Source organism: Urocitellus parryii, chromosome 10 (genome assembly GCF_045843805.1).
Source record: "Urocitellus parryii isolate mUroPar1 chromosome 10, mUroPar1.hap1, whole genome shotgun sequence".
Taxonomy (NCBI): Eukaryota; Metazoa; Chordata; class Mammalia; order Rodentia; family Sciuridae; genus Urocitellus; species Urocitellus parryii.
The window spans coordinates 72,578,467-72,590,907 of NC_135540.1; the positions used below are offsets into that span (position 1 = coordinate 72,578,467).

General features: G+C 35.4%; 1 protein-coding gene across 2 annotated transcripts; it reads left to right on the forward strand.

Annotated features, from left to right (window-relative positions):
- The first annotated feature begins 236 nt into the window (after positions 1–236).
- Spp1 (secreted phosphoprotein 1) lies at positions 237–7,248 on the forward strand. Of its 2 annotated transcripts, XM_026379630.2 has the most exons (7): positions 237–363; positions 1,424–1,491; positions 1,601–1,639; positions 4,083–4,163; positions 4,421–4,462; positions 5,497–5,808; positions 6,506–7,248. In XM_026379630.2, exons 2-7 carry the CDS (start codon positions 1,438–1,440, stop codon positions 6,908–6,910), a joined length of 933 nt encoding a protein of 310 aa, XP_026235415.1. In that variant the 5' UTR covers positions 237–363; positions 1,424–1,437; the 3' UTR covers positions 6,911–7,248. The 2 variants fall into 2 exon arrangements, with proteins under 2 accessions (XP_026235415.1, XP_026235416.1); XM_026379631.2 differs by lacking the exon at positions 4,083–4,163.
- The last annotated feature ends 5,193 nt before the right edge of the window (positions 7,249–12,441 follow it).

Genomic DNA, 12,441 nt, shown 5'->3' on the forward strand with positions numbered 1-12,441 from the left:
AACCCCTAATTGCTCTTCCAGGAGGCTGAGTGCCAATTCCCTAAATGAAAAATCTAGTTAATGATATTGTACATAAGTAATGTTTTAACTGTACGTGTGTGTGTGTGTGTGTGTGTGTGGTTTTTTTTTTTTTTCAACCACAAAACCAGAGGGGGAAGTGTGGGAGCAGGTGGGCTGGGCAGTGGCAAAAACCTCATGACACATTTCTCCGCCTCCCGGAGTTGGTGGAGAACGTCTGGAGCAGCATTTAAATACTGGGAGGTTAGGGTTGTCAGCAGCAGGAAGAGGAGCCAGAGAGCACAGCATCTTCTGGCACTGGTCTCTCAGGTCACTCTCAGCCTTCTCCACCAGACACCAGCCAAGGTAAGCCTGCAGCTGGCTGCTGCGCCGTGGGGTGTGCGTTCAGTTGAATTTCATAGGGAAGTCCAAGTTGTAAGGAAAATAGTATTAACTGTAAGGCTGTAAATCAGACTTTTATTGTTCTAGTCTTTTGAATAAGCAGGTCAGATGTATGACAGGTCTCCTGGATCAAAGGTTTCCAGGTATTTTGAAAGCCGGTCATATTTAAAACTAAAAAATACTTCCAGGGGTTCTCAAAGGACGTGAAATCAATGCTTCCATTCAGAAGGTAAAATTTTACATCCCTTTGGGATAAGTATGGCTACATCACTATAAGGGACCAGATGATCATGGAGGAAATTAAAACAAGAAGAATCTTTCATGCTAATATAAACTACTGATGAGGCTGTTTTAAAAACTATTTATCTCATTTTTAATGAAAAATAAAACCCTTTCTGAATATCTTACTTTTGCATGTTAAAATTTTCATCAACTGTAGACTCGTGATCCCAAACAGAAAATCTGTTAACTGTTTTCAATGTTTCTTTGCTCATTTAAAATTTCTAGAGTACCTTATTAAATAACTTCAAAGATAGTTCATGGCAACTAAGCAACACCTTAATAATGTAAATTAAAATTCACATTTGAAATACATGTTGGGAAAATGGAGAAAGCAATTTTTCTTTTATACTTTTATTTTCTCTTTGTGTTTTTCTTCCCTGAAAATAAGTATTCCATACCCTAGTTTATTTTTTTAATTATTAAAATTGTTGATCTGAGATTTAGATAGATGAACATATCAGCTAGTTGTTGTATAATCTCTGGAACTCTAAATTAAAAAGTTGAATAAATATAGAGTTGTAAAATTTCTCTCTCCCTTGCTAGTGGTGAGAAATGGAGAAAAGGGGTGGCAATACAAATATTAACTCAAAGGATTTGAATATTAAAAAGAAAAGTTTTCTAGAAGCAATAGAAAATATTCTGTAGGATATATTTTATTTGTGATTATTCTGTAAAGTGGCAGCATCTAAAAGTATGTCTTAACCTATGAAAATAGTAAATCCTCCTTACAAATGTTTTGCAGGAAAGGTCACTACCATGAGATTTGCAGTGATTTTCTTTTGCCTAGTAGGCATCGCCTACTCCTTCCCAGTGAGTACAGCTGAATCTTAAAATTCTTGAGAACAAATAAATCATGTGCTTCCCTGTACCAGGAACACTTTCACACTGCAATTTCTTTTCCATCTTTTCTCTCTGAAAGGTTAAACAGGCTGATTCTGGCAGCTCTGAAGAAAGGCAGGTAAGCACGTTTTAGGTTTATCATGTAGTTAAATTATGCAACTTTTGCGAGAGGTGCTGTAAACATATTTGTTGCAATTTTATCTTCATATTCAATCCTATGAATTTGTAAGTATTTATGACTGCTTGCTATAGATCTAAGCCAGTAGCAAGCATGGTATACTTTTTAATGAGTATTCTCATAAAACTAGATGTTTTCATATAATAACATAATGCTCTGGGCCATTGTTACTTATACAAAATTGGTTCTGTAAAATTCTATGAGTTTTTTTTTTTTTCCTACGAGTCAACATGCTGTTGGAGAAACAGAAAATTCCATCCTTTGCTTTATTTTGTGAAAAGATGGGTTTAAAATTTACCTCAGATGTTAGAACTGTTGGTATGACCATAATAGTCACAGCATTGCCTAAGATTTTAATAAGAAGCCCATTGTGAAAGTCTATTTATGCTGTTTTTATCTATTGTGTTCATCAGCTGACTTTAGATCACATTTTCTAACCGAGCATAAGACCAAACCAAATGCTTTCTTACAATTATTTGACCACGATGGCAGAGGTACCTGCCCCTCCACAATAGATGAAACTGTGCCAGAGGAATAACAAGTGGGCCTTGTCCAGAGGATTTTGGACAAAAAGGCACACAGAGTTCAAATCCAGATGAACAGAATAGAGGCTAGTGTAGAGTTGCCTGGGGTCATGGCAGTTAGATTGCTTAATGAAGACAGCAGAGAGGTGTTCTTTCTTAGTCTGTGTGTGATTCAGCTGTGTGTGGTGTGTGAGTGTGTGCAGGTATGTCAGGATGCATGTTTAAAGGACACATGAAGTCATGGTAGTGTATCATTAAATAGTCAGGTAAGTGAAGAGCTCAATGCTCAGCCTTCCAGAATCCCAGACATTTAGAGGAGCTGGTAGGAAATACAAGAAAGTCTGTAAGGATTCAGTCCTGAAGATGAGCACTGGGAGTGTTTCTCTGGGAGTGTGAGGATCACTGATTTTTTTTTAAAGTTTTAAATTTAATTTTATTTTTTATTATTGGGGAAGGAACCTAGAGGGACTTTACCCTGAGCTATATCCTCAGTCTGTTAATTTTTTAAATTTCGAGATAGGGCCTTGCTAAGTTGCTGTGGGTGTCACTAAGTTGCTGAGGCTGGCCTCAAAACTTGCAGTTCTCCTGCCTCAGCCTCCAGAATTGCTGGGATTACAGATGTGCCATCACGCCTGGGCTCTGAATGTTTCTTAGTCTGTTAATTTTGTTTATATTTTCTTCATGTGACTTTTTGAATTATAGATTTAACTTATAGTCTACCTGGGCCTGTATTCATATGCCATCAAGAAAAAACAATATATATCACAGTAAGTTTTGCATCTTTTTCAGGCCACCAACCTCTTCTTTCAGCAAAATCTTCAGAGAAGCCCAATATTAAGCTGCTCTGTTTAGAGTCAGCCATGAGAGAAATCCTAAGTCTTACTGTCTAGTTCCTTCCCTGCTCACCTGTCCTCCATGTGGCTGTGGATGGGACTGTGTGGCACCCCCAGGGTTTTCATTTTCAAATGACAGAGCTGTGAAGTGATTGGGCCAGGGCAATACAGCCTGTCAGATGACACTCACCAGAGCAATTTCTACTTCTCTGCATTGATCTATTGTTACTTTCCAGATAGATTAATTTGGCTAAAGGAAAGCCCATTCCACTTACATTTTTGTCACATTAGAGCAATAGAACTTATGTGCAATGTTGTTTTTGTTATATTTCTCACTACCTAGACACAGGTGGCTATTAATAATTCAAAATGTGGCTCGTGCAACTGAGGAAGTAAAATTTTTAAATATTTAAAAATTGTAATTAACCTAGATTTAAATAACCACATGTGGTTAAATATACTATAAGAGACAGCATTGCCTTAGAGAGTTTATCTTTGTTCTGAAAAGAAAAGAACAGTGAAGATGAATGGAAATTAAGTGCATCTCTGCTCCAGGGATGCTTTATCAGAGAGAGAAATTCATCCAGCAGAGATAGAACAGCAAAGTGTAGTGTTAAAATCAGTTTTGAGGGCTAGTAAGCCTGAATTTGAACTCTGAATCTGCCTTTTATTATCAGTTAACCACATTGTGACTGAGTTTCCTTATTTGTAAGATGGGGAAACTAGTGGTAAACATTCTCATAGTGTATTAAAGGAATCAAGCAAATTAATATTTGTAAAACACTTTGAAAGAATGCTTGGCCACTAGTAGGTTCTATTAAGTTTAATAAATGAATCTACAAGTAAAAGTAAGTTATAAAAAGGGTATCTAAAATATGTTTAGATGAATGCATATTATGTTTATCCATCAGGATTAGTATAGTTGTTTTTCAATAGTTGGATATAGTTGTATAAAATTTTGATATTCTTGGGTTTCTTTTTTTCTTTTTCTTTTTAAAATATTGATAAATATGCACCTTTTCATAGCTTTACAACAAACACCCAGATGCTGTGGCCACATGGCTAAAGCCTGATCCATCACAGAAGCAGAATCTCCTAGCCCCACAGGTATTCCTAAATTTCTCCAAACTAAAACAATAGTGATAGCTACCACTCAGGTCATTCAGGCTGGTAAAATGGTCCTTCCAACCTGTTGGGAAATGCATGCTTGGGACACCAATTGGTCAGCATGTTGGCCTTTTCCACTCTAAGACATCGACCACTGAGGCTGAAAAATACGACCTTCTTTGGATTGAAAAAATTAATTTTGAACCAAAACAACTGAGCATGTATGATGTACACTAACATGTTACCTCCTCCTCCAGAATGCTGTGTCCTCTGAAGAAAGGGATGACTTTAAACAAGAGGTAAATTCTCACTTTTATCAAAGACCCATCACTTGAGAAATGGAAGAAGCTGTTACCTAGAATCTCTTCTGATGAAATTCCATTAGCAAGTTTCCTAGTAAATCAGCAGTCTAAAACTTGCTCAGTAAAATAATATGTATTCACTAACTGTCAGAACTATAGGTTTCCTCAGATAAGTGTAGTGTTGCAGAAAATGCCTACTAATGCCTATTACTTGAAACATTAAGCTTCTTGCCATTTATTTAAGGTTTTTCAAAGATGTCTTATACAGTATCTGATAAACATGGGATTAATGTTTACCAAAGTAAAGGTTTTTTGCCTTTAGAATATTTTTGTTCTTAACATAATAGTTGGTTTGATAACTATTCTTTTTATTAAGACTATTAATGTATTTTTTGAGCAAGGAGATAAATCTATTTTCCATTAAAATTCAACTTGTATATGCTAAAAATCACTAATAAGGAAAGTTAGATGAATGATACATTATTGGCTGATTAGAATTTTAATAGATATTTAATGATTAATTCAGTGGACATATTTAAGCTGTGGTTTATACACATATGCGTAACAGAGTCATCTTTTTATTATACATGATAATAGGGATGTGGTTATAGGTTTTGTATACACATTAAAATATGAATTCTCTGATAGCTTCAGAATTTTCATTTCAAATAGAAAAATCAACCTTACAATTATGTGTCTATTTCTACTACATCATTTAACTTGTAAAATAAATAATGTCTAACATGTATAGACAAAGAAATGTTGTAATATGAACATTATACTCAAATATTTGTCTTAGAAATATCTATGAAAATAATTTTTTTACTGGAAAGTAAGAAAAGTACCCTAGAGCATATTTCACTTATCATTGTGTTAAAAGAGACATTGGAAGACACTCACTTCATAGAGTATATTGTAATTGCAAAGATTGTGAAACTAAATAAAAGAAAAATTAAAAACTAATGCACAATAAAAGCTGAGGGAAAATAAAAACCAGAGACACTAATTTGTTCTACTGTCTTGACTTTCAGACCCTTCCAAGTAAGTCCAATGAAAGCCATGACCACATGGACGATGTGGATGATGACGATGATGGAGACCACGTGAACAACCAGGACTCTACTGACTCAGATGACTCTGATGAGGATGATTCTCACCATTCCGATGAGTCTCACCATTCTGATGAATCAGATGAAGTGGTCACTGAATCTCCCACTGATGGTCCAGACACCCCGGTTTTCACTCAGATTGTCCCCACAGTAGAAACCTATGATGGCCGAGGAGATAGCGTAGATTATGGAGTAAGGTCAAAGTCTAAGAAGTTCTACATTTCTGAAGTCCAGGTAAATCCTTTAAAAGACACATCCAATGGTAATGAAGAGAGTTCAGTTCTAGGAAACCAGAGTCTGAATACTTCTTTATCATTCATCAAGCAAGCAAACATTTATTAATAATCTACTTTATGATCATTAAATACAAAACTTTTTCCACTTGGTGGTTTTTAAGTTCACACAATTTCTTCCAAATTTTTCCACTCCAACACAATTCTATGTGTCCAAATTCTGTCTCCAAAGCATTTGATATAATTACTTTTTTAGATTAAAAAAAGACTTCAGAAAACAATGATTATTTGCAAAATATGGTATTTCACATCTTTATAACTAAGAGGAATTTTAGAGTCACTAACTGTATTGAACCCAGAGGCAAAGGATCAAGATATGGCCTAGCTTCACACTTAGTATTCTTTTCATAATTTAACTCTCAGAGTTGTGTTCTCTTTATGTAAATTGGAGATAATGAGACTACCTCAAAGGTTTCATTATATAGGTAAATGATGTACCTATTAACTCAAGGATGTGACTTATGTGAAAGGGGCTGATAAAGTACTTAGCAACATGCTAGAATTCTGATTTCCTTCAACCAAATTTAGACAATGTTTAGAATAATTTGTCCTAAATATTACAGAGAGCTAAAAAGAATTCTAATGTTCCCATCCTTGACTGTTCATATCATTCTTCTTTTGTCTGTGCTCTGGTTCAGTATCCTGATGCTACAGACGAGGACCTCACCTCACACATGGAGAGCTCAGAGCTGAATGACGCTCACAAGGCCATCCCTGTTGCCCACCGCCTGAAGGTGCCCTCTGATTGGGACAGCCATGGGAAGGACAGTCATGAAGCCAGTCAGCTGGATGACCACAGTGTGGAAACCCACAGCCAAGAGCAGACCAGGGAATACAAGAGGAATGCCCGTGATAACAGCAGTGAGCACTCTGATGTGATTGACAGTCAGGAAAGTTCCAGAGTCAGTCAGGAATTCCAAAGCCACGAATCTCATAGTAAGGAAGACAAGCTGGTCCTAGACCCTAAGAGTAAGGAAGAAGATAAACACCTGATATTTCGTGTTTCTCATGAAATAGAGAGTGCATCCTCTGAGGTCAATTAAAAAGAGAAGGGAAAAAAATGTACAATTTCATACTTTACTCTTAGTAAAAAGAAAACATACATTATAGAGATTGAAAGACAATACTCAATGCTTATTTCTCTGTTTAGTGGGTGAATGGATATGTGGATCAGGAAATAGATAATGTTTTTGATCATTAGCTTGTAACTTTGTCATGGTAACACCCTTGTAACCTAAAAGCTTCAGCATGTTGTCTACATCTTTTCTATTGAAAAAATGCAAACTATCACTGTATTTTAATATTTGTTATTCTTTTATGAATAGAAAGGTATATAGAAGCAAAAGATACTTATACACACTTAAGAGAATATAACATTTTATGTCACTTTAATCTTTTGTTTTTTTAAATGAGTGTATATTTTGTTGTGATTATTTTTGTTGGTGTGAATAAATCTTGTATCTGAATGTAATGAATATGGTGGAGTCAATTGTTTATTTGCTTTCCCACAGTAGTCTTGGAATTAGTAACATGTAACCATTTTAATGAATCTGCTGAATTTCATAGAGATCCTGCTGGGGTCAGAGACAGGATCCACTAACCATTTTCTGGCTGAGCTTAAGTTCCTAGCCAATGAAACCAGGGTCTGGGAGCTGATACTCAGCTATAATGCCTCCAGCCACGCCAAAAAAGTCTTTTTACTAATTTTAACATAGCTGATACAGAAACTAACAAAAGCCTAGATGCAATCACAAATCCGTTGTATTTTTTCTCATCACAACTCATTAAATTTGGTCAGTTAACTTTTTTATTTCCTGCCTTTGATGAAACCTTGTGCAGGTCTGATAGCTATTCTGATCACTCTTAGATAAGAAAGAGACAGACCCTTTGTAACAGAAACATTTTAAATGCTGTTTCAAGTATAATCAGAATTCAAATTTTTATCAAAACTAAAAACTTATGGAAGACCGAGTAGAGCAGGCTTCTTCAATTCCATGTTTTGCTCTTCTGCTGTTTCTGAAACCTGATTTCCATTTAGAAATTCAAAAATTGCCTATTTTCCCTTGGCACAAAAGAGGAAAAAATTAAAACTGTAGAATATTTTAAAAAGAAACATTGAAGACAAAAATCAATAAAATACAGTTAATCCAATAATCACAGGAATACTGATAGCTTTACATCCTTGCAACAAAACAAAAAGAATAAAAATAAGTGAATTGAGCTCTAGTCTTAAAAATTAGAAAAGAGCTACAAAACAAAGCAAAAGAAAGAAATGATAATATGAGAAGTAAAAGTAATGAGATAGAGAACCAGATAAAAAGAAACTAATAAATCAAAACACTAGGACTTTGGGGAAAAAAATCAACAACATAGATAAACCACTAGCCAACCCAATAATGAAAAAAAAGGCAGAAATCACAAATAAGAAATAAAAACAAGGAGATAGCCAATTAAACTTAGAACACCTCAAAAATAAAAAGAAACTATTTGTCACAACTGTATTCAAATCAAAAGGTAAACCTAGATGACTTAGATCTTTTTCTTGGAAAACAACACAGGTGCTTGTTGACTTCTGATGGAGTTACATTCTGATAAACCCACTGAACCTTTGAAATATTATAAGTCAAAACTGTACTCAATGAACAAAATGTCAAATATCACAGCTTAGCAACACTGTATACTGTGCAGCATCAGCTGCTTCCCCTCCTGATCACATGGATGACTGGTTCCTATGGCTCACTGCCACTATCCAGCATCATGAGAGATCATCATACTGTATATCATCACCATGGGAATTCATATTGTGAGTTCTACTGAACGTGTGTAATTTTCATACTGTTATAAGTTGAAAAATCTTAAGTCAAACCATCAGGAGGCATCTCTATACCAAAATCAACCCTGGAATGTTCAGAAATAAACATACAAATTTCCATTGAGGAAAGAGAAAAAGTTAACTATAAAAAAATATAAAGAATTAACTATAAAAAAACTAATTCCAAATAATTTGACAGGAGAATTCTATCAAATTGTGGAAAACTAGATAGTCCTAATGCCACTCAAATTGTAGTAGAAAATAAAATAAAAACATCTCTCAAATGATCTTTATTCCACTATTATAATCAATTCTGAAAAAGATTGCATGCAGATATGCATGTACACACACACACACACAACTACAGACCAGTCTCATTAATGACTAGCACTGGAAAACTCCTAAATAAAATGTCAGCAAGCAGAATGTAAAATCAAGCTCAAAGAACCCCTCAAAATCAAAGAAAATTTATTCTAGCGCAATGGTGCTTCAATATAAGTAAGGTCATTCCTATAATTCACCATATGTTTGTGTCTAAGGAGAAAAATGTCATGTGATTAGATGTATAGATGATAAAAAAGACTTTATATTTGTAAGCTCTTTCAGTGGCAATAATGAGCAGGATACACTCTCAGGGCTTTGCCACAGCTACTATTTACTTTTCTTCTTCCCCAGTTTGTAGTTGACCAGAGTGGTGGTGCTTGAGGGTGCAGGATGGATTTAGTTGTGCTCCACCTCTCTCTCAGTCTGGGAACAGCAACCGTCCCAAGGCAAGTCCTGATGGAAGGAGCAGAAACATAAGAGGAGTGAGCAGAAACATGATGTGTTGCACTCAGAACTGAAACACTACTGTCTTTAATCAAATTTCATTGTTCAAAGCATGTCACATGGTTAAAGCCAGTATCAATGGACAAGTAAGCCATACTTCCCTCACAGTGAATTGGAATAAATGAAGAGAAAAATGAATTAATAGTGAGCAAGTAATAACACGTTATACATTTATTTGTTAACATATTTGACATTCATTCCTAATTTTGTAGCACAAAAGTTAAGGGATTCTTTCTTAATATGATGAAATATTTTATGCCTCAGCCCCCAACCAGTATCATCCTCAATGGAGAAACATTAGAGGCATTCCCATTTTAAGATCAAGGACAAAGCAAATATGCCCCCTATCTCCACCACTGTTCAGCACCATATTGAGATACAAATTTATGATATTAAGCATGAGAATTGGGCAAATTATATTTCTATGTAGGTAAGAATCAATACTGAATATGGTAACTAATAAATTATGTAAGTTTGTATGATATAAAATTGACCTAAAACATGTCCCCCAAATACAAACACTAACCATTTAGAAGATATGTCATTAATATAGAAAAAAAAGATAAAATACTTAACAGAAAATGTATAAACAATGATATTATCAAACTAAAACACTCCTAAAAGCCAAAGAAGAAGACTTGAACAAATGGAAAGATAGCATTTATTTTTTGTATTGCACTATTCAACACCATAAAAATGTCAGTTCTCTGCAAGTAATATACACATGTAATTTGATTCCAATAAACAATGAAAGTAAAAAATTTTCCTGGAGCTATGCAAGCTGCTTCTAAAGTTTATATGGAAAAATAAGCATAAAAATATGAAGACAGATTCTAAAAAATTACAGCAACAAGGGAGTTCTAACCAATATTAATACACACTATAAAGACTCTAAAAGAAATGTTGTGGTACTGGCACATGAATAGACAGATCTGTGGAAGGGAACAGTAAGTTCAGAAACAGATCCAAGCACATGTGGGATATTAATATATGAAAAAGGTGGCATCCAAGACCACTTAGGAAAAGATGGACTTTTCAATATATGAGTTTGAGTGGCTTGATATCCATTTGGACAAAGATAAAATTGGAACCATATCTTACCCATATATCAAAATCAAAACAATATCCAAATACACCAGAGATTTAAATTTAAAAGGAAGCCATTAAAACATTAGACAAATAGATGACTGGGTTCCATTAAATCTGGGTATCAGAAAACCTTTTCTACTATGACAAGGCAATCCCATACCACAGTCCTGGTAGGCATCATTAGTCAAGTGCCCCAGCCTTTTGGGCCCCCAATGTACTTGCTTCAGTTGGCACTTCATCACAATTAACTGCAGCTGATAGCCTAGTAATTGTGTAATCCATACATGCCAGAGAATGCAAGCATCTCATTTCGTATCAGGAACACTGCTCAGCACTGTGCTCAAATCCTAGGGCATCACCAAGTTTATCCCGAAATCACATCTTTCAGTAGTGGTACCAAACACCAGTCTCTGGAACACTTCTTTATCAGTCAAGGTTCAGACAACAGAAAATTCACCAGTAATTTGAACAGGGAAACTTGAACATAAAAAATTATTAACTAGAAATAAGAGGTTAACCAGAGAGGATAAAAGACAAATTTGGTGAGGGCATAGGGATGAGATAAGGAACAATTTAAGCAGAGACTCATGCCTATTGGAAAAGGTGCAGCGACAGCCCAGGAGATGGTAGAGTAGTTTGTTGTGTCAGGTCCACAGCGGGTGGGCTGAAGTTGGTAAACAGGATACTGACCACAAGCGGCTAGAAAACCTAGGCTGGCGAGTAGGAAATCATGGCGCAGGGCTGCTGAGCAGGAAGCTGGAGAGTTAGCACCACAGCTGGCAGCTGCGCCTTAGAAGCAAGAAGAGCAAGGACACCCGGAACCCCTGAGAGGGCCAGTTCTTCAATGTCCCTCCAGCGCCCTCTACTGACAAAGCTCGGCATTGTGCAGCAAGATAAGGAAGCATGTTTGCAGGGTCCAACTCTAGAATCATAAAGCAGAAGAGAGGCAATGGATTTGGAGCAGAATGGTAGTAAACTAACTGTTAGTTGGACAGGCTTATTAGAAAAAAGCCTAATTCCTGGTAAGAAGAGTACAAAGTAAGCCTGGGACATCTTTTTATGATAGAATGAAAACAAGCACTCAAAGACAACCTGGACTCCTATTCATGGTACTAAAGAGCAGAGACTCTCCATTGACCAACACCAGCTATTGGAATAAGTAGTAAAAAGGAAAATGTAGTAATGGATTGTAACGAATTGAATTTTAAAATTCCTTTCTTATATATAGTGATGGGTAGAGAGAGGTTAGGAGGAGAACATTTCTTTACAGACAAATGCAGACTAATAATAAATGCAGAAGAAATGATAAAATTAGAAAATAATTTCACAAGCCACAATGTAATAATTGATTTAGGAAGTTACCACTAGTGAATGTTAAAATCAGTGCATAAAATGTGACTGGGAACAGGTATTCATTGGGTCTCAATATATTACCCCACAAATTACTCAAAAATTTCAAAAGGAGGAAGGTGTTTTTAACTAGAATGATTTGGTAGTAAACATTTTAATCCAGTATTGAACTTAGTTTACCAATGAGACCATTAGATATGTCTCCTAGAATGTGATGAAATCAGAAGCATGCAACATCACCTATGAAATATTTCTCTGAATAATATTAGTGGGATCAGATCACTGAAAAATAGGTAAATACAGAATTTGAACTATTTTATAAAACATCCACCATGGACTTTCCAAAAAGAAGAGCTATCAAATAAAATATAGACTGTCCAGTTAAGTTTGAATTTCAGAACAACAAATCATCCTTTAGTATAGACATAGTACATATTAAACTGAAAGATAATCTATTGTTTATCTGACATCCAAATTAACTGAGCATCCTTAATT